This window comes from Colletotrichum godetiae (assembly GCF_030913485.1).
Source record: "Colletotrichum godetiae strain CBS 193.32 chromosome Unknown BDP55scaffold_10, whole genome shotgun sequence".
Classification (NCBI taxonomy): Eukaryota; Fungi; Ascomycota; class Sordariomycetes; order Glomerellales; family Glomerellaceae; genus Colletotrichum; species Colletotrichum godetiae.
Window position 1 is genome coordinate 842,616 of NW_026851258.1, and position 19,944 is coordinate 862,559.

General features: G+C 50.1%; 8 protein-coding genes across 8 annotated transcripts; 5 read left to right on the top strand and 3 right to left on the bottom strand.

Moving 5' to 3' along the window:
* Positions 1–622: 622 nt before the first annotated feature.
* On the top strand, positions 623–1,669 carry BDP55DRAFT_655588 (uncharacterized protein). Its single transcript, XM_060574324.1, has 3 exons — positions 623–860; positions 944–1,179; positions 1,241–1,669. Exons 1-3 carry the CDS (start codon positions 708–710, stop codon positions 1,365–1,367), a joined length of 516 nt encoding a protein of 171 aa, XP_060432606.1. The 5' UTR covers positions 623–707; the 3' UTR covers positions 1,368–1,669.
* A 26-nt stretch (positions 1,670–1,695) lies between these two features.
* Positions 1,696–4,309, top strand: BDP55DRAFT_655591 (heterokaryon incompatibility protein-domain-containing protein). Its single transcript, XM_060574325.1, has one exon. The coding sequence runs from the start codon at positions 1,843–1,845 to the stop codon at positions 3,973–3,975; it is 2,133 nt and encodes a 710-aa protein (XP_060432607.1). The 5' UTR covers positions 1,696–1,842; the 3' UTR covers positions 3,976–4,309.
* A 601-nt stretch (positions 4,310–4,910) lies between these two features.
* On the top strand, positions 4,911–5,752 carry BDP55DRAFT_605788 (uncharacterized protein; the record flags this gene model as incomplete). The annotated part of the gene is made up of 1 exon (XM_060571105.1): positions 4,911–5,752. The coding sequence occupies exon 1, from the start codon at positions 4,940–4,942 to the stop codon at positions 5,750–5,752; it is 813 nt and encodes a 270-aa protein (XP_060432608.1). The 5' UTR covers positions 4,911–4,939.
* A 385-nt stretch (positions 5,753–6,137) lies between these two features.
* BDP55DRAFT_605789 (uncharacterized protein) lies at positions 6,138–7,339 on the bottom strand (the record flags this gene model as incomplete). The annotated part of the gene is made up of 2 exons (XM_060571106.1): positions 6,138–6,901; positions 6,997–7,339. 2 exons carry the CDS (start codon positions 7,337–7,339, stop codon positions 6,138–6,140), a joined length of 1,107 nt encoding a protein of 368 aa, XP_060432609.1.
* Positions 7,340–8,471: 1,132 nt separating this feature from the next.
* Positions 8,472–9,776, bottom strand: BDP55DRAFT_713192 (NADP-dependent oxidoreductase domain-containing protein; the record flags this gene model as incomplete). The annotated part of the gene is made up of 1 exon (XM_060578231.1): positions 8,472–9,776. The coding sequence occupies one exon, from the start codon at positions 9,774–9,776 to the stop codon at positions 8,625–8,627; it is 1,152 nt and encodes a 383-aa protein (XP_060432610.1). The 3' UTR covers positions 8,472–8,624.
* Positions 9,777–10,650: 874 nt separating this feature from the next.
* BDP55DRAFT_655594 (uncharacterized protein) lies at positions 10,651–11,788 on the bottom strand. The gene has a single exon (XM_060574326.1). It carries the CDS (start codon positions 11,608–11,610, stop codon positions 11,002–11,004), a length of 609 nt encoding a protein of 202 aa, XP_060432611.1. The 5' UTR covers positions 11,611–11,788; the 3' UTR covers positions 10,651–11,001.
* A 1,704-nt stretch (positions 11,789–13,492) lies between these two features.
* BDP55DRAFT_546977 (heterokaryon incompatibility protein) lies at positions 13,493–14,986 on the top strand (the record flags this gene model as incomplete). Its single annotated transcript, XM_060568705.1, has 2 exons — positions 13,493–14,769; positions 14,857–14,986. 2 exons carry the CDS (start codon positions 13,493–13,495, stop codon positions 14,984–14,986), a joined length of 1,407 nt encoding a protein of 468 aa, XP_060432612.1.
* A 3,336-nt stretch (positions 14,987–18,322) lies between these two features.
* Positions 18,323–19,540, top strand: BDP55DRAFT_33831 (uncharacterized protein). Its single transcript, XM_060566900.1, has 3 exons — positions 18,323–18,688; positions 18,879–18,938; positions 19,005–19,540. The coding sequence occupies exons 1-3, from the start codon at positions 18,508–18,510 to the stop codon at positions 19,355–19,357; spliced, it is 594 nt and encodes a 197-aa protein (XP_060432613.1). The 5' UTR covers positions 18,323–18,507; the 3' UTR covers positions 19,358–19,540.
* The last annotated feature ends 404 nt before the right edge of the window (positions 19,541–19,944 follow it).

Below are 19,944 nucleotides of genomic sequence, written 5' to 3' on the forward strand. Positions count from 1 at the left end.
TCCGCAAGGTTTCAGGCAGCTATACATCTCTAGCGCGCCAATGAACGGCACCCATGTAGCCCATGTGCAGACTGAACGTCAGAACACATTGAGGAAGACAGGGCAAACACTCGGGGTATAGAGTGTACATGGCCCTTGCTCGAATGCCCGAGTGACAGCAAAACATCTACAAAAGTGCGGGTCGCTCCTTGCTTATACGGGATCAAGCGTCATGCAGGTCATCTCTACTTTGCGGAAGCTGCAGTATGTAGCTGCTCAGCTCAGCCTCGCCTGCCGTCCTGCCACGCCTGCTTGTAGTGCCTGACACAGCCTGTGGCGCAGTCATCGAAGGAATGCTGACATTGGACCAGCTTCGACATGACTCTCACCCATCGACTCAGCAGCTTCCCGAACATCATTCTCGGTGGCTTTCACAAGCACAAAGACAATTATGGTGTAACCTGAAATGCACTTTGTCTGCAGGCAAGGCGACGAAATGTCTTAGGAGTAGACGGAAACGTCTTGGATGATTCTTTCGTCACGTGGCGTTAGGCAGATATTACTGAAAGCCTCGTTCAGTGGAGGCCTCTGGTCAATAAATAAGATGCGTCCCTTGGAGGATACGAATCTGAAAACCCCGACTTGTTACTGACACAAAAAATTCACTCCTGGTATTAGAAGAACCGACAGTTCACGATAGTGGTACTCATTCTTCTTTCCCTTCGTCCATGATGATCAGATTACACTGGTTCACCGTTCACGGTGTCTACCTTCTCACACAATTTGCTCTCTTGGTAGCCGGCTTTGTAGCTTTTGTTTCAACACCATTGGTATTTGATCACCCGATGCCGCCGGGAGTGCCTTGGGGAGCTTTCGCTTTAGTGCGTCAATCCAAGTCCTCCTCCCGAGAAGCTCACACGCTGTGGAGATAATATTTGTATGCTTATCATTTCTTTGGTCACAGAGCGGCTTCTCACTCTTCGCCAACGGCATCATTGTCAGCACAGTCTTTTCGTCCCAACAACCGAATGCTCTGATGACCGACGAGAGTCGCATGAATATCCGCCGTGCGATACTCCTCGTCAGCGCCTTATTTGCAGCAAGCTTCGCCGCCGCGGACTGGGCCTTTGCTGTATCGCTTCGTAAATACGGATCAATTTGGTCTGAAAGGGCAGCCAGCGGTGTAGCTGGGGTGGCTTCGTACGTTCAAAGCCGAAAGTTCCACTCGATAATCTGGATCCAAGCTGACCAACATTTGTAGATTTGTGGCGCTCGCTGCTTTGGTGGTAGACATCTGGAAAATTTGTGCGGATGCCTCTGAAGCTCGGTCTGCTGAATTATTTGACCAAGAACAGCTTAACGATGTAGAGCCGTTTATCGATATTTGAAGAACCCAAGAGGTGTTGAAAGGCTATGCTAGGTCAACATGAAGCGTTGGAACGCCAACTATTATTCAATTGTTAGGTAGTTGGCAATATGTGCAACGCAAGACTTGCTTTCCAATGCATAATCTTCATTGGCACTAATATCACGACATCATCAAGAAAGCATGCTACAAAATCGTTGTTCCCTCAGTTTCATGCACGTGGAATGATGAATGGAAGAATGACTCTAATTTTGTGCCGCAGCGATGGGAAATCTATTGCTGGATTACCGTCCATGTATCCCGCAACTACCCCGAAGACCGACAGCCTGATCGTGATACAAAGAACGCGCGGACGTGCTTAAGCGAGGGGTGGCTGAACTCGAACGTCTTACATCCAGATAAGGTCTCAAGATGCGATTTGTTGAGCCAACACAGTCAGCCTGACACTGCCCCAACCCAATAAAGCCACCCATCTATGTACTCAAAGTCCACTGCGTATGATCGACATGGTGTCGAAGGAACATTGGTTTTTGGAAATCGGAACATCGAGCCCTCGAGTCACTCGAACCTCGCAAAGGATGATGTCGTGGTTGTTCCAGGGTCAGAAGAGCGCTGACAGCTTTTCCACCATCGAAGACTTTGGCGACCTGGACGGACAAAAAAAGTGTCGTGGCTGCAAAGAAATCCGCGCTCTTTTGGGTTTCTACAGGCGCCATAATACTCTACCGCCTAAGACTGTTGTCTTTCACGAGAACTATATCTCTCTCGACAGATGTGCCCAGTTTTGCGTCACCTGCCGCATCTTTCGTCAGGCGCTGCTCCTCGAGGGCGTGACTGCCGACCATGTGGCTGTGTTGGAGGAATCCCCAGGGAATGTTTGCGCCAATCTGGTAACCGAGGATGATCACCTTGCCGTGAGGATACATATCAACGAAAATGGAGACGTCAGAATCCCGGCAGCGATGGTCTGCTGCGCACCGAGTAAGGACCCGAAGCCTCCTGCGAGGCTAGTGGAGGATTCAGCGGACGATGCCATCTTTGAACAGATCAAGAGATGGCTCCGTAAGTGCGAGAAGTGTCATATTGACTGTGGCAACCTTGCGTACTCGGATCGCGTGCCGACGAGGCTTCTTCATATCATCTCTGACTCAGAAGCACAACTGGCCGGTAGTGATTGCCTCATTGTGGACGGCAAAGCCCCTCGCTATGCGGCACTGAGCTATTGCTGGGGCACAGGCACTTTCAGTGCGGATGAAAATGAGATGATCGAACAAGGACAGACGCTGAGGGCTAATCTGGAGAGTCGATTTCAGCCGTTCGACATTGAAAGTCTTCCCGGCACGATACGCGATGCTATCAAGATCACCCGGCGGTTAAGCGACCCAGAGAACGGGCTGGAGCTGCGCTTCCTCTGGATTGACTCGCTCTGCATCATCCAAGATGATGTTCAAGACAAGGAGGTCGAGATCCAGCGCATGCAGGAGGTCTATGGCAACGCAGCCGTCACAATATGTGCAACGGCAACGGCCAAAGCCACGCAGTCATTGCTAACGCCGCGTCTCGCATGGTCAAAACTAGTCAAGCCATGTCGTATTGGCACCTCCTGGATGACTGTAAGCCCGACGCTACCTGCCGGCCTTCGTGCAAGAGCTCCGCTATCACTCCGGGCATGGACACTCCAAGAGGAGCATCTGTCACCCCGGCTGCTTTTCTGGGGTGGACAACGATTCAGTTGGGCATGTGGGCGCGGCGAGTACGTCGAGGACACATCTTCTTCCACTCTTTCTCGACCATCTGTCACTCCCTTCCGCAAGTTTCTCGCCGAGTGTCGCACTGCTGAACCCAAGGAGCTTTGGCTTGCGTGGAACTCCATAGTGGAGTCATACACAGCTCGGAGCCTGAGCAACCCGGCAGATAGGTTCAACGCGCTGGCGGGTTTGGCGACGCGATACCTAGCTGCTGTTTCAGGATACAATCAGTACATGGCAGGCTTATGGCGCGCGACGTTTGCGCAGGATCTCTTGTGGAGAGTTTCTCGACCATCTAAGCCAGACAAAGAATGGCCCGGTACCGTCGACGCACCGAGCTGGTCTTGGGCGAGTCTGCCTATCAGTCTGGGTGTTTGCATGTGGAATGAATTCGAGATGCCAATCGAGATAGAGCTGCTCGGCGATGGGATGAGTGCGAATATTGAGCCGTCAGAGGCGGTAGCCCAAGGGGCAGGTCTGAGTCACGTCCGGGTAAGAGGCCTTCTGCGAACGCTCTGGAGCCCCAAATCACAGCTTCGGGAGTGGAGCGACGTTTACGTCCAGGTAGATGGCGTTAACAAGTTTCGTTTTGGATCCAACCCGGGCCAAGATGTACACGCAGTCGACAGCCTCACAGGTAACTTGGTTGCATACGAGGCACGGAAACAGGAGATCGTCGCCGAGCTGGACTCCTGTAAGCTTGCGGAGCACATCACTGAGGGAATGTTATTGGAGATATACTGTCTTGCCATCTCTGAGCATGGCATGCTTCTCCTGCGCCGTAAGAATGTCATGGGTGCGTTCCAGAGAGTTGGCATTGGTTTTGGGTATCGACGGGATTTCTTTAAAGGTTTGGGGAGGACAGAGGTTGTGATCGCATAGGGTAAACAAGTATAGTAGCGAGAGATGGGGTTTCCACCCCCAGTGATGTACTTTGGATGTTGCTTTTCCATGACGAACTTGCGTCACTGATTAATAAGACGCTACCACAATGACTTTGTTAAGGTCCCTGGCATCACGACGGACATCTGCCCAATAACCTGGCATCGTGTTCCCGTCATTGATCTTCTATTATAGACTGGAAAGTGGGTGAGATAATAGTTTGTCGCCCAATGCCTGACCTCTGGTTCCTATATTCCTACCGTTAATATTACAACTATTACTACTACTACTACTACTACTACTACTACTACTACTACTACTACTACTACTACTACTACTACTACTACTACTACTACTACTACTACTACTACTACTACTACTACTACTGTTATTATGATTCTCTCTAACATTCTTGCCTTTTATATTCTCTTTATACTTGAGCAAATACGTTTGCTAGAGGCAAGTATGGTAATGATACTCTTCCCCCCGGATCTGTAGCCGAACGAGATCGAGCTTGAAGGGATCTGGCTTTTAAGTGAAATCACATGATACGGTATACGCAATTTAACCGCGATACTTATACGAAGCCATGGATTCGCCGTCGAGGCAAGTTAGGTTGGTAAGAAAATTGTTTATGTCGACACGCCGAGCATCAAAGAGGCCACAAAACTCTAGCCTCATTAAGCTTAAGACTGATCACGAGTCCGGACACACCGTATTTGATCTACAGGCTACAACATTAATCCTTGACTTGGCCCAAAGAACCAGGATCACTCTCAAGCCAAACCGTCCCAATTCCGGAACACCAGGTTCACACTCCTGCCTCTCTCGACAGGGATGTGAGCTCGGGAGCCCTCACGTCCCTATTATCTTATGAATCCCCGTTGCCTCTCGTCACCATCTGGTCCAGATACTCCCATCATCTACCAAACACTGAGGCTTACAAGAGCCGCCAATCCTCATCATGGCATATGATCGCAACGAGTTCGTCCGTCGTTTTACAGACTATTACAACTTCCGTAACCGCACTTTCTGGAATGCCACTATCGCGCAGGCTCCCGCTGGTGGCTGGCCTTCGATCGACCAGGAGACATTGGCCAACCTCAAAAGAAACGACACTGTCATTGATCTCCTACGCCACATCCCCTATGTCGAATATGTCGAGATTTATCTTATGCATGCGCCCCTCGTCATGAAGAACACCCCTGTCATCGACTACCGCCGCGAGGATTTCCAGAAGAAGATCCGCGAGGGCGAGATCGAAGGCATCACTGCGCCTGTCACCGGCCGAGACCCCGCGATCCCGTCTTTGTGTGCAGGCATAGCCATCTACAGGGGCAGGAGCGGCTATCAAGTCATACTAGACACTGACGACGGCTACATCTACTGGGGAGACCCAGAAGGACAGCACGACGAGCAGCCCACGCCCGAGCTAAATAGCAGTCTTGCACGGTTCGAGGACGATGAGGCCAACGAGTGGCGGGACGGATTCAATGTGTATGAGCCTGCCGACTTTTTCACGATCTGCAAGGAGAGGTTCCGGAAGATGAACTGGATAGGGCTTGGTCCGTGGGATATGTCCGTCATGAGGCAGAACATGGGTTGGGAATATGAATCCGAGCCCAACTCTGATTCTGACCCTGAGGAAGATTTCAGCCATAACAAGCTGGCTAGGGAGATGACAAAGGCGGGCTGGCCTGGTGACGGAGAAAGCCGGGATTGGGACCGGCCCAAGTTTGAGAGGCTGGTTGAGCAGGGTAATAACGAGGAAGAGTAGTATGCATTGCCTTGGATCTTTTCAGCGTCGCTATCGGGAATAATTACGATCGTTTCATGGGAAAATGTGTTTGTAGAGCAGAAAATCGATCAGTCTACATAGTGGTGCTAGTAGCTACAGGGGAACTATTGAATGTTGAGGTGTTTACGCGCGCAACAGTGATTCAGGCAGAGTAAGACTCGAATACATCTCACACCTTTCTCTTGGGTTCGATTGAATGCTAATGTAGCCGTGATGATCATTCCGGTAGCTGAGAAGTATCCATCTGATCCGAGATCATGGCCACTGGAGATGCGAACTTTATCAAAGCATATCCAGTCTACCGTATGTGATGATGATACACCGCCATGCTTTACACGGTTGAATACCCTTCTTGCAGGGGTATTCAAGGAAAGTTTATGAAAACCTTGATCTCATCGTGTTCGTTGAACCGGGCGTAGTAGGCAGGCACATCCTCAATCGAAATGCTCGCCGAAGCGATGAAATGAGGGCTTGCCTTGCCGCTGCTAATAAGCTCCACAAGCATCGGCGCGTAAACTTTGGGATCGACAGGCCCAGCTTGGAACTTCAAACGTTTGCCAAAGAAGTCAGACAGAGGGAATTCGGCAATGGGGGAAAATGCGGACCCAAGCGGAGAGCCGGGCGAGTCCGGCTGCGCCATGTATACGCCAACCTGACCGATGCCGCCGCCGACGTGAGTGAGGTTGACCATCTGATCAAGGATGATGTTGGGCTGGTGTTCAAGGCGCGAGTTTAAGGCTTCGATACCAACACAGTCTACGGAGCGCATGACTCCGTTTGGTTCGGATGCCATGATCTGGGCGACAGGGTCGCTGGCTGCAAAGTTGATGGGAATCGATCCGATGGAGGCTGCGCGGTCGAGTCTGGCTTGTACGTGGTCGATCACATAAACCTTTGAGGCGCCGCGGAGAGCAGCTGAGTATGCAGCCATGAGTCCGACCGGGCCAGCGCCAAAGACTGCTACCGTGTCGCCGATCTCAAAGCCAGAGAAGTCGAGACTAGCCCAGCCCGTGGCGAAGATGTCGGAGATCGTCAGATAGTCTTGCTCGATGGTGGCGTTGGTCGTCTCCCGGGTAAGCGGGATGGGGATCAAGTTGGAGTCGGCGAACCGGACTCTGGCGTACTCGGCTAAGCCGTGTCAGTCGAGGAAATTGCTCGCGAGTTGGAAGTCTTTGTCGGTGAGAGCTAAGAAGATCTGTCCCGAGGAGGGAATGAAGACTTACACTGGAGACCGTCCGTGACGATACCTCCATTGCCGTAGAAGTCCAAGCCAGAGGGTTCCATCTCAAGACGACCATGGTTCACCGTGTCAGGAATGATGACGTAGTCACCGACTTCTAATCCAGTGACGGCACTCCCAAGCTCGGAGATGTACCCAATGGCCTCATGTCCCATATTCCACGGAGGAGCGCCGCCTTGGTACCCACGATAGACATGTAAGTCAGAGCCGCACAGAGCGGAAGTCGTGATGCGGACGACGGCGTCGGTCTGGTTGAGGATGGTGGGCATGGGAATGTTTTCTACAGTCATCTCACCGGGAACACCACGGTACATGATGCCGCGCATGAAGGCACCCAAGGTGTTGTTGAGAGACATGGCGAAGGATGCGAACTATGACTGTCTAAGGTGGGTGACGAACTTAGCTCATGTTCATTCTGTGTAGGAATGCCACCTTTATACGTCGAGTATGCTTGGCTATTCGAACTTCACTTCTTGACTGCTCCATTCTGTCAACACAAGCTTCTTCTTGGCGAATACTGGAGGGTATTCCGCGGCGCCTTGGCATTGAAGGCAGTGTTTTCGTCCTTGTTCTCGACCACAGCTCCAGTAGGGGTCGGATATCGCACAAAGATTATCACTGAGGTACCTCACGGCCCGACTCAACTACCTAGACCCCCTAGTGCGTGCAGATGGCCCGGCCGCATGAGAGAATCCGCTTTCCACCACAAGCCGGGCTTGGTCCGGACCATGGCACCATACCAGCGTCAGCCGTTGATTTGTCTTAAGTCCGGCCAATCGCCTCACGTGGGCTACCTCAGTATTTGAGTACCATTACTGCATAAAGGCTAGGATTAGGGCTCATTTCGAATAGCTGATTACCCTTTGAGGAAGCCTCTGAACAGATTAAGTTACATTCGTAGTCGTCATCGGCGGACCTCGATCCGTTCTTGTCGAGCAGAAGATACAGATGTGTAGACAATGAACTTGTCCTATCCGCAATGAATTGCAACGAGTTAAGCGACCATCCACAGGTGCGTGTATACATGTCACATTGTGTAGCAGATGTCAACGGCTTACAAAAGCGTCATGAACATGTCTCTGAGTAAGCGGGCGTGGACCGGGTCTTTTCATTTACCCTTTCAGACCTTCTCCGACGCATTCATCGATAAATTTACAATGAGAGTTGACGTAATGTAGGAGTCATTCTATGCCATCAGGCCACTCACTCTATCAACAAATTTGTGACTCTCCGAAATTAGGGTAGACACCCACAAAATTCTGCTCATGCACAAGAAGGAGAGCGCTCAGTGATATGGTTTCGAACGTGAATGAAAATGCCTAGCTAAATAGCTTTAGTCGACTTCATCAGATATCGTAGAGTAACGACATCAATTTCTTTCTTTAATTTGAGGCAAGTATGAGAAAAATATTCTGGTCAGTGCATTTTGGCAAAAGTGATTGAGGCTGCTCACTCACAAGCAGAGCCATTAAACTCATATCTGGTTAATGGTGGTTCTGTAGATTCATCGAGCAAAGCTTTCTAATCTTGCTAGGCAATTTTCTACTCTTGTAGCTATGGGGTATTCCAGGTACGATGAATCGCAAATCCCCCCACTGTTGGGAGTTGACATCATTCCGGTGAGATAGCCTTAGGGGCATCAACCCAGTCAAACTTACCCATTAGGTTCGTGAGCCACACATCCCCAGGATGGTAAGCTCCCTTGGGAGCGCCTCCGAAAAGAGAAGTGCCACTCAGGAAAGTGTGAGGGAATCCAGGGTTAAATTCGTGCGAACCCTCAATTTCCCGGATATCCTCCTCCGTAAGTGCGAGACCGAGTCCCTTGATATTATTCTCGATATGGCCTAGCTTTCGTCCACCCACGATAGGGAAGACGAACGGGGCCTTGTGCATGACGTAGGCGACTGCGACGTCGAGAAGCGACGCGCCCTTGGCGTTGGCGACCTTTTCCAAAGCCTTGGAAACCTTCTTATCGTGCTCTGATACCGTGTTCTGTCTACCGGGATTGTGCTTCTCGCGCTCCTTGAAGCCTTCTTCCGTCTGGAAGCGGCCAGCGTTGAGAACACCCCAAGGGCAGAGACCCATGCCTTCATCCCTGCACATGGGTATAATCTCCCGCTCAAAGTCACGCAGGGACGCGTTCCAGCTGCCCTGGTAGACGACAAACTGGCGAAGACCAGAGAGACGGGCATACTGGTTTGCTTTAGCTACAACCCAGGCCGGGGTATCTGATATGCCCAAGTAGTGGACTTGGCCAGACGTGATCAAATCATTGAGCGAGTGCATGACCTCAGAAATTGAAGCGGAATAGTCCCACCAGTGAAGGTACAAGATGTCAATGTAGGTCGTCTGGAGAGCCTTCAAAGATCGTGCGACGGAGTGCTTCAACGACTTTATACTGTTGCCGCCGTAGTTGGATTGGAGCTTCGACTTATTGTGAAGCTGGTAGGCACTGCTGTACTTGGTGGCAAGCACAATGTCGTCGCGATTGCCGCGGGATGCCAGCCATTCACCAACCCACTCCTCAGACTGGCCGGCCTGGTAGTTGTTGGCGGTGTCGATGAAGTTGCCTCCTTGGGAATAGTAGTGATCCATGATTTCGAAGGCGGTCTCCTTGGTACACTCGCCCATGGTAGCCTTCTGCTTCTCGCCGAAGTTCATGGCGCCAAGAGCGAGGGGGGACACGCGAACGGCCGCCGTCGGCGAAAGCTGGCGGTGCCGAGCCAGGTAGGTGTCCAGGGGCTGTTGAAGTTGAGGAGTCATGTTGTAAGTTTGAAGATGATTACAAGGTAATGGGTTTGATAGGGCTAGAATCGAGATGATTGATTGGCAATGGGAAGGATGGGAATTCGAATGAGCATCATCTTCCTCAAGGACGAGCTGTCGGCAGTACTTATAAACTACTAAGTAGGCTGTTGTGATGGGGCAAATAATCTACCACCGCATCGTCGCGACTTTTCTTTAACCAGACTAGAATCTCGGGCTCGGCCCCAATATCGGCTAATGTTGGTAATGGAAACTTAAGGCATCGATTCTCAGCACCCGGGATTAAACTTGTGTTATACCCACGGCTGAGCTTGGAACGGATTCATCGCGCTTATCGGCTGTAAAGAGTGAAAAATGTGGCAACATGCTGATGCTGTTACTGCCTCATTGCGGGCTTGGGGCACCTAGAGGGCAAGGCAATTAGATCTAAAGAGTAAAGGCACGAACCGATCCCGAGCGACAGATCGAAGACTGCCTGACTTTGGTGTAACCGGGTGGACGGTAGACCGTTTTCGGCAGTGGACGTCAGTCTTGTTGGCGTCTCTTCCCTGCGACCTACAGGAAAGAGTCAAGAGGATTAAGAAAAGGACGTCAGCAAGCAAGTTGGGTCCAGCCCGGAATTAGTGACGATGCTGTGATTTGGCAACTGTTCAGTCAAGAAACGATACATGCTTCTTTGACGTTGCTGGTTTACCTCAGCTTCGAAGCGAGGACCCACTCGATCTATGCGCTAAATCTGCGACCAGCTGACGCGGTACGTACCGTTGCATGATCCAAGATACCCCGAGTTCTGGTCCTGCAACCTGCTGACGCGAATGATTCAGCAATTGTAGATGCCCTTGCATTCCTTGTGACATCAGCGCGTTTCTGAAATTGTCTATCAAGGTAAGCATTGCGGAAGAGGTCGTCATGGGAGAGTTACTATCAAGAATTCTAAAGCGATGCCCCATGGTGTGTTTATGCTACTTATTTCATAGATGTACGGAAAATGAGTCTGAAGACATGAGTATACCACCATCATTACCTTATCCTTGGCAAAAACCCAAGTCAGAACAGTTGAAAACATTCCAAAAAAGAACAACTTTACAGTAATTACTTTTGACGCAATAATAATATGTCCATGCAATGCTGCATAATAAGATAAACCCCACGTCTCCATTCCATCCGTCAATCAAAGTCTACTACAGCTCCATGACGCCGAAGCCATCTGATGCAACACTCTCTAAGAGTAAGAAATATACAGGCCATTCTCGGCATCATCCTGCATGAAGACGCGACCATCTTGTCCGTTGTTAAGGTTGACCGCAAGCTCCACGACAATCCTCTCCTGGCACTCGACTCTCGGGCCGCCATGCGTCGCCGGGGCGGAGAAATCGGGCTGGTCCCAAAATGTGAAATCCATGCCCGCGGAGAACTCGCTGCCTTCCTGGAAAGGCGCGATGGTCGTGGGGTTGATCAGTATGTCGCTTCCAGTAGTCCATGTCGGGAATCCCTCGGTCTTGAGTTGGCGCGAGGAGACGAGGCCATTGCCATCGACACGGAAGACGCGGGTCTCGATCGGGCCCTGTCGCCAACCGAGAGTGCAAGTGGTGGCCGAGGGCGGAATACCGTTGAAAATGACGACCTGGCGGGTAATGTTGGTGTGGAGGTCAAGATGCGGAACGTTGTCTGTGGGGTGGTTTGGTTGGGAGGCGGATTGATAAATATTGAAGTGTTGAGGGTTGGCAACTAAACCTGTTGTCAAGGCTTGGGAGCATTCGCGAGGCGTATGGGGCAAAGACGCAGCAAGAGAAACAATGCTGGCTAAGGCGATGAGAATTTTGGAAGACATTTCGAAGCTATGAAGGAATGCCGTGGGAGATGTAGTAAGCGGCTTAAAGCAAGATGTGATGCAACGGAAAACCGATGGCAAAGATAGTGAATTGAATGTGGACTGGTGAGATAGCGGTGGTGGATAATCTGAGTTGCACACGGAGAAGAGCTCTAGCTTTATATTGACTTATCATAGACATCAGACTGAGGCGCTCACAATAGCCTCATCAAAGCTATACTCGGCGGGGCTGGAGCTGCAGCTAAGGCAGGCTCCCGTTAGCAAAGTATCACGACGGGCATAAGCTAGGACCCAGGCTTAGCATAGATTCTGGCTTCTAGCAGAGGTCGCACTAGGGTCAATCCACGGCAGGTCTGCCAAGGGGTCCGCAGTAATGAACATAAGACCAGCATTTCATCTAAATAAGCATAAATACAGGCTTCCGTCAATTGTTGTTGACTTCGCCCCATAGATGCCCTAGATGAAGCACAGAAGGATCCGATGAACTCGAGCTCATGCACGTGTTGGATATGAAGTTGAAGGTGAGTGCGAGGCCAGGTGCGAGACGGTGCACGACAATCAAGTCGACGAAGGATTAGGGTCTATATTTAGTCGTCAGCATTAGCGTGCGAAGGATTCATTGGATGGCTTGGTCAGTGGCTGAGGCTTACACAAGCCCAGCAGATTGCATGCAGTCTTGGCTTGAGTCCGACCGAATTGAATCAAGTCCGAGTCTACAAAAACTTCATGATACTACTTAGTATGAGTTAAATACCATCATGGGATTTCAGAACGACCGCGTTCATTGCTTGACGATGCCGGATTCCATGTTGTTGCCTTCATGTTGTTACGCACATAGGCCTGTAATTAACGAGATTGTTTGGTAGTACCTTAGACGTAACATCGGCGACGTCTTTCGCCTTAGTCATTGACGCTAAGCGTTGGGATCAGCATTTATGAGCGAGAAATTTCTCACCATACAACTGTTGAGCATCTCTATTCGCCCCCTTGTGTCTCAGACTTTAGAAACGCGGTGACAATTTGCGACGAAGCTGCCAAAATCAACATACCGGTAGCTTTGCTAGTTAGGCTTTACTGGCGTTGACTTCGACTCGATGGGCATGTCAGGGGCACGAACAACACCCCTGTCGCGACCTACCCCGCTCCTCAAGACGTCACACAATGTCACAATCATCGCAGCTTCAACTGAACAGTCCTGACCACATTCAATGTCCATTCTGCCGCGGCCTTGGGTTGGAAGCCCCTAGTCAGAGGCAGAGCTCTAGCCTCGCGAGCCTTGTCATAATTGACTTGCGCAAAGTGCGAAGTCGGTCGACAGACGGATGTTCTGGATGTTCAATTATTGAAGAGGCATTGTCGCATTTGTCTCCTGATTGGAGAAAGTTCACATCGTGCCTGAAGTGTGATGAATGCCAGCCGGAAGTCTTTAAACTGTGTAGGACAGGCGAATGCGCCAAGTCTGCATTTGCTCTTCTCCCATTGGGCGAAACAATAGAGCTGTGCTACCCTTTTCATATACTCGATGATCTAGCCGCTGGGCCTGAGAGAAACCTTGAGTTGTTCATCAAAGAAGGCAATGATCATTGAGTGCTCAGACGGTGGATCACTTGGCTAATAGTAATTTGCAGGGCGATCACTTTCCATTGAAGAAGCTATTCCTTTGACTCAAGGGCGGAGTTCAGAACAGAGTTGGCAGGTGAGGCTGCAACAAGCAAAAGCATGGATTCGTCATTGCCTCCAGAATCATCACTGCAATGGCGGATTAGCAGCCAGGATCTTTGAAGCCGAACACGCAAATGAAGTCGGTGGTGAAGTTAAGTATAATGCAGGGAAAGAGCAAGAAAGGTCTACCGCGAGTTTCAATGACGATCCTTTCTTTGGAATGCACAGCCGGATCTCAAAATTGCCTCGAAGAGTCCTTGATCTTCGAGGGTTCAATTCGGATAGAAGGCTACGTCTTATGGATTCTAGGGGAGACTTCGGTGTCTACGCTTGCCTAAGTTATACCTGGGGTCTACAAAATACCGGCGCAACGACCCCGGAGAACCTCTCAAGACGCCTAGACGACCTGCCATTCGTGACTCTTCCACAAACATACAAGGACGCCGTCACGGTTACTGCAATGTTGAGTATCCCATTTTTGTGGATCGATGGACTTTGTATTATACAAGGCGATATCGACTCTCGGGACTGGGCAGAACAGTCCTCACAGATGGCGGCAATTTATGGCAGCGCAATCTTGGTGATTGCGGCTGCTGATTCCAACAGCGTTGAAGATGGTTTTCTCTCTGCGCCACATTTATCGCGAGAATTGGTCAAATTTGAATCTTCTCGCTTGGAGAAGGGGACTGCCTTGACCGTTTTTGCTAAAGCAATGTTGGATCACAGTTGGCTTGGCTGGTCGACTTTGGCGGAACCAAAAACCCGCGGGACACTGAGTCGAAGCTGGTGTTTCCAAGAGGAGGTCCTCGCATCTCGACTGCTCACCTTCTTCGGTGGCGAGATGAACTTCCATTGTGTTGAAGATGAATACCAATGCGAGTGTGCATTTCCCGCGGTACCGTTAGGCTTGGTAACCATCAAGGAGCTGTACGAGCCTCGTCTAAAGTTAGGGGACATGGAAACACCAAACTGGATGTGGCAGAGTACCGTTGAGCACTACACACGACGGAAGTTGACGGTGGCCACAGACAGGCTTACCGCACTATCTGGAGTTGCACGTATAGTACAGTCGAGTCTCCGCACGAAGTATGCTGCGGGTCACTGGCTGGATCGAGACTTTCTCTGCAGCTTATGCTGGGCGCCTGTTAGAACGAAGGAAACTGAGCGGACTTTTTCACGAGACTGTGTTGCTCCGTCATGGTCTTGGGCAGCTCACAACGGACCCATCACCATGTGGATCCCTTATGGGGGTTCTGAGGAGCCCATCACTCCGCGTTTCCTCAATAAGACTGTCGTCCGTAGTGTCGACATCACTCCAGCAACAGAAGACAATACAAGCGCGGTGACTCGAGGGAGTATAACCGTTAGCGGGGTCTTTCTTGATATATCGGTGCTGATGACTTCGAGAGAGCAATCCGCGGGCGTCATGATGAGAAATGGGGAGAGAATTCCATTCTACTTCGATCGACCAACTCAAGAAATCATGGATATGGACAAGTTTTTCTGTTGGGTCGTTTGCATATTACCGAATCCTTCTGTCGCTAAGAAGCGGCCTGAAACATACTGTTTGATGGTTCTTCGCAGCAGACCAGGTGGACCTGCTCATATTTGCGAGCGCGTGGGTTTTACCGATTTTGACGCAACAGCTTCCGATCAGTCTATGATATTTTTCAAGGGATATAGAGTATCGATTAGGACAGCCATAATAGTATGAAAACCTTTTGAAAGAAAGGTCGCATTCTTCGAAGGTGAAAACACAAGGTTGATCGATAAAGAATGAATGCATTTCACAATATGTTATCTACTATAATGAAGAGCCTAACGAAGGTTGTCCGCTAGTTTCAACCATCAGGGTTGCATAAGGATGCGAGGAAAAATGTTCCCGTTCAGCATAGGCCAATTTTCGCATTATCTCGAGCGTATTTCTCCAGGTCTCTTTTTTTACATGGATCCGAGCTTGCTTCTCATCGTCCGGGTAGCGTAGCAGCTGGTAGTGTAGCAGATTCCGAAGTGGCCCCAGTCTGGTCTTTGCCGCTGGAGCTGCTATAACATTGATTGCTCAATAGCGTCATTATAACTGTCTATAGTCTTTCTCTAAGTTTAATCTATTTCGAGATTCTGTATAGGCGGATATAAGAGAAATAGAGTAAAACTAGAAGAAGACCAGAGACGGATATAGTGACGTTATCTAGCAGTTAATGGGATAGTCGGGTCACTGATGAGCAGCGAGATCATCAGTCGTCTTCCTGGTTCGGGCCTGGAGGCCCATGTCCGCAGTCATGGAACTCGGGGCTGCGGCGAAAGCGACCACCAGGGTGAGGATCGCGGAGAATCTCGTTTTGAACTTTGACGCTTCACCAATCAGGTTGATAGAGTCTGGTCTATAGGAGAAACATATGCTCGCACGTGAGTTTGTGACCAACCTGGACAAATTTGAAGTTACGATGTTAAGTACGAATGGAAAGAAGAGTTGTAATGAAGGACTGGTTTAACGGGAAAGAAGGATGTTGAGTCGCCGAGAACTGATATGTCTTCATACATGTACCTTATTCTACTTGATCGCAATGTTTGATCAGATACTCGTATTCACTAATACAACTTTGTTCGTTGTTAGTGGCATTCTATAGGTAGGTACGCCAAGGAAGGGTTGTCTAATAACATAAGACTCCAATACAAAGCACACTGCTTCTCGGCTTGAAACTATCGCTATCCGCATCGGAAGACGGAAATTTAGCCCCCGTTTCCGCTTTGGAGTCTTTCGTCTTGAAAGGGCTAAACAAAGATTCAATTGACGTCGATATGTATTCTAGGCCCCTACGACCTGCTGGTGCGGAGGTAGGCAACCCATGACTGAACCATCCGCATCTGCTGCCGCTCGCATCAGCCTTGACATGGCAGGAAATGCATCGCACTATCCTGATGGAACATTCACGCCCGAAGGACGATATCTGTTCTCAATGACAATTACTGAGGAAAACTTGTAAAATTTGCCCTACAAAATGTCATCCTGCTATCCTTGAGTCGGCCTACGTCGGATTTTCAGACATTCAGCAAATCACCTACCTTTAACACCGTAGTCGGGGGGACTTGGTTCATTGGAGTGACTCGAATATACGAGAATACTCTAACCTCTGGATCGAGCTTCGTTCTTATGCGGTGGCACACAAGCAAGGCTTTTGGCTTGTGCTGAACTCAGGGGATGCTAGTTGTGCTAGGTTCCAAAGTCTCTACAGCATTCGCTGTGGAACTCGTCGTAATCAGACCGGGCCTACCGAAACCCGCTATCCGCAGTGTTGGCCCTTCGATGGCGAGGCGTATTTACACCCTGTTGTGCTTTGGTTGAGAAATCCTTCGGCGTTGAACTTTACAGGGCCCGTGGAAACAGCGCGTAAGACGCTGAGTGCAATTCCAGGATGCGACTCAGGGGAACGTTCGCTTGAGGCTTGGCAGCTGAACGGGACGGAGGTGACGTTTATTAATACCCGATGTTTCCATTCCATCTCAGATTATTTCAGGGCACGGATGACGTACGAATAACCAATTGAGGAACATGGACTTGTACTAGAGTTTCAGACGCTCGATTTTCCGGAATTCCCTGTGATCCCTCCCGCTTGCCCACATAACGTCGCTCTTAAGTGTCGGATTGGTAGGCCCAAAAAAAGGGGTACCTCAGCGTAGCTGGGGCACTCAGCCAATGAGCTTCACGTAGAGACGGATTACTGATCGTTTGAATCTCTCGGTAAAGTCTTGGGCTTTACTCCAGTTACAAGAAAGAGATTACAGAAATGCAAAAAGACGAAGAGTGTCGATGTTGGGTACTTGCAGTGGTTGACTTGATCAGTCGTGGTTGTCGCATCGGGGGCTTGTCATGTGATAAAATTCCGATGTGCATTTAAAAATCACTTTGGACGCTACAAATCATCCCATTACTATGTGCCAGAATGACCGAGGTAAGTCGTCAAGACTTCGTACACCGGCTCAGCCTCATTGGGAGTAGAAATAGGACCAACAAAGTGGCTCGTCAGGGATTGCTTCCCGTGGCGGAGGCGGTTCAGTAAGGGGCTCGGGGGATCATCTGAATCCTTTCAGCCTAGATCACCCCGCCCGGAGCGGAGGAGGCAAGAAAGCTTTTGCCCAGGCCATCCCACCGGATTATAACGCCGCGTGTGCTGTATTACACCGTACGCATGGTTCATTCATTCGTTCGATCCTGCTAATTTGGGCTTTCGATTATTGAGCACGTCGGGTCCGTGAGAGTTATTTCCTAGGAAAGAACGAAAACTTACATTGAAAAATTAATTATGAGAGGAAACCCCGGATCCTTCAGTGTCACATCGTCGTAGATCAAATTTTGACGGATTCTGCCTGCCAATGAGATGTCAATGCAGTATCAAAACCCACTGAATACTATAGGAAACTTCCTGAACAGTGCAATGCGTATTCATTGGAGTAGCTCCGCAACAACAGCCTTATGAGATTGCAGTCGCGAAGGGTCTCATATGAATATCGGCGTAAGACGTCCGGTATGGCCGAGTGACCGGAACGGTGGGGGCACGGCCTCTTCCGAGGATGGAGCCGGTGGACGGGTCGACGTGACGTGACGGGCTGCCCGCAAAAGAGCAGGAAAAAAAAAAGAAAATCCCGCTCCGCCTTACCCTACAGATACCCTATGCCTGTGCGCTTTTTCAGGGTTCGATTCGGCTCGTGCATGTTCATCCCACATTCCGAAACGACTTGGACTGGTTAACGTATGTGCCATCTGGGATGGACCTCATTCTAGAACAGACGAAAAAGGCATTGCCGTTGACGATTACAAGGCCAATGCCTGTTTCTTCTTCCAGACACCCACCAACCGCGCGGTTGCATAAGAAAGTTGTGATGATAGATGAGCAGCTACGTACACCGGTGGAGTCTCAGCCTCAGTGGCCTGAGCCGCGATATGGGATGATGGAGTTGGAACATTGTGGTGTTGTTGGTCAAGAAGCTTTTTTTTAACCAGGTTTTGGAGCGGAGAGATCACGTTGTACCACGGATCTCCCGGACAAAGACTCTTCAAGGTTGGCTGACTGGATTCTAGATAAATAAGGAACTTGGATCCCGTTGAAGAAGTTCTGCTTACTCTCATCACCTCTAACTCGCAGTAAAAGTAATTATACTATCGCAGTCCGTCATTATAACAAGCTTCATACAGCTTTATACCGTCTTTCAGCAACCACCCAAAACAACATTCCAAAAATGCAGCACATCGGAAGCCTTCTTTTGGCCTTTGCCACCCTCACCGCCGCTGTCCCAGGACTTGCCCCGGCTAGTGTGAGGTCTGCGAAGTCTTCTCACGTTCGCCGCGCCGACACCAGCTCTTTCCAAATCTACGCCTATGGTACTGGAATTGGTGGCTTGGCACTGTTCACTGCTGGAGGTAAGCTATTTCCCCGTTTGCGAATCTGAATTTGAGTTTGTCGCCGAGACTGTCAAGCTGTACACCACCTAGAGACCGTCCGAGGTCTTCGCCCGGTGTCCCTCCAAGTGCAGGAACTTTACCACCAGCTGGGCTCGGTCTAGACCCTCCCTACCGAGACATGCCGTTAGACTAACACTCAATTGCACAGGCGATGCCTACTTCGGAGACTACACCCAGTTCAACGACTCCAATGCCGCCCCGGTGATCTGTAAGTACCGGTATCCCCACTTTCCTTTCTTGGCGATTGCGGGACTGACCGGACGATCTATGACAGTCACCCCTGAAGAGGATGATACCGAGACATGGCTCGGGGCCCCCAACACCACCGCTGTCACCACCGCGCCTACTTGGTCTAACCTGACCTTCACTATCCCAACCGCCGACTCTGGCGTGCACAACGTCGCTTTCCTCAACAGCAGCGACTCTACGACCGGCCGTAAGACCAGCGGCTTCAGCTTTTACGGAAACTTTGTCCTTGTCGAGGCTGAGGATGGTAGCTTCGAGTCTTGGTGGTATGCTACTGCCACTGATATCGATGGCATTTACAACCTGAAATGGAACGAGACCGGCGATGACACTGATGACAAAATCATTCTAAACCTCAGAAGGACTGCTCCTTCCAACTAAGTTATCGGCTATCTTTAAATTCTGTATGTAGCTGGCACGAGTCAGCCGGGTGATCTGTTGCGTTTTAGTAGATTTTGGCTCTGATCGCGATTACGATCATCTCACGGAGTTAGAGAGGACTTGGTCAAGAAGCGGCGCAAAAAGCTGGATTGCTCAGGATGGTGCAAATAGACTTCTTGTTTCGAAAAAACTGATGTTCCTTTGGTATCACGGGTTTACAACGCCCAAGTAAAAGTGTGACCTGGTAACGCATAGTCATCACTTGATCACAGTCTTAATCGCAGTCAATCAGCTGTAGAAAGCGACCTTTGAGGAGATAAAGGTCCTCTGCTAGGCCTTCTAGCTGGAGTGGAATATGAGGACATCATGGTAACAAAAGTCTCGTGGTCCTGGAAGTGCCTTGTTGTCGCCCCCTTCCAGGGACATGCCCCGCCCCCACAACCCGACGAGTTTTGCCCGCGGCCCGCAATCTTGCCCTCAACTTCAATATTGCCGAATCGGTCACGACATCACCTTACAAGCTTTGTCACGCGCCTCTGCTCGCAGATGCAGGATGGCTGGTGTTTCCTTGATCGAGGCACACTAGT

Bases quoted from the DNA above. Each gene is read 5' to 3' on its own strand.
- BDP55DRAFT_655588 (XM_060574324.1), top strand. From the start codon at position 708: ATGATGATCAGATTACACTGGTTCACCGTTCACGGTGTCTACCTTCTC. The intron at 861-943 runs GTGCGTCAATCC...CTTTGGTCACAG, and splicing joins CTTGGGGAGCTTTCGCTTTA to AGCGGCTTCTCACTCTTCGC. The intron at 1,180-1,240 runs GTACGTTCAAAG...CAACATTTGTAG, and splicing joins GGTGTAGCTGGGGTGGCTTC to ATTTGTGGCGCTCGCTGCTT.
- BDP55DRAFT_655591 (XM_060574325.1), top strand. From the start codon at position 1,843: ATGATCGACATGGTGTCGAAGGAACATTGGTTTTTGGAAATCGGAACA.
- BDP55DRAFT_655594 (XM_060574326.1), bottom strand. From the start codon at position 11,610: ATGTCTTCCAAAATTCTCATCGCCTTAGCCAGCATTGTTTCTCTTGCT.
- BDP55DRAFT_33831 (XM_060566900.1), top strand. From the start codon at position 18,508: ATGCAGCACATCGGAAGCCTTCTTTTGGCCTTTGCCACCCTCACCGCC. The intron at 18,689-18,878 runs GTAAGCTATTTC...TCAATTGCACAG, and splicing joins GGCACTGTTCACTGCTGGAG to GCGATGCCTACTTCGGAGAC. The intron at 18,939-19,004 runs GTAAGTACCGGT...GATCTATGACAG, and splicing joins CAATGCCGCCCCGGTGATCT to TCACCCCTGAAGAGGATGAT.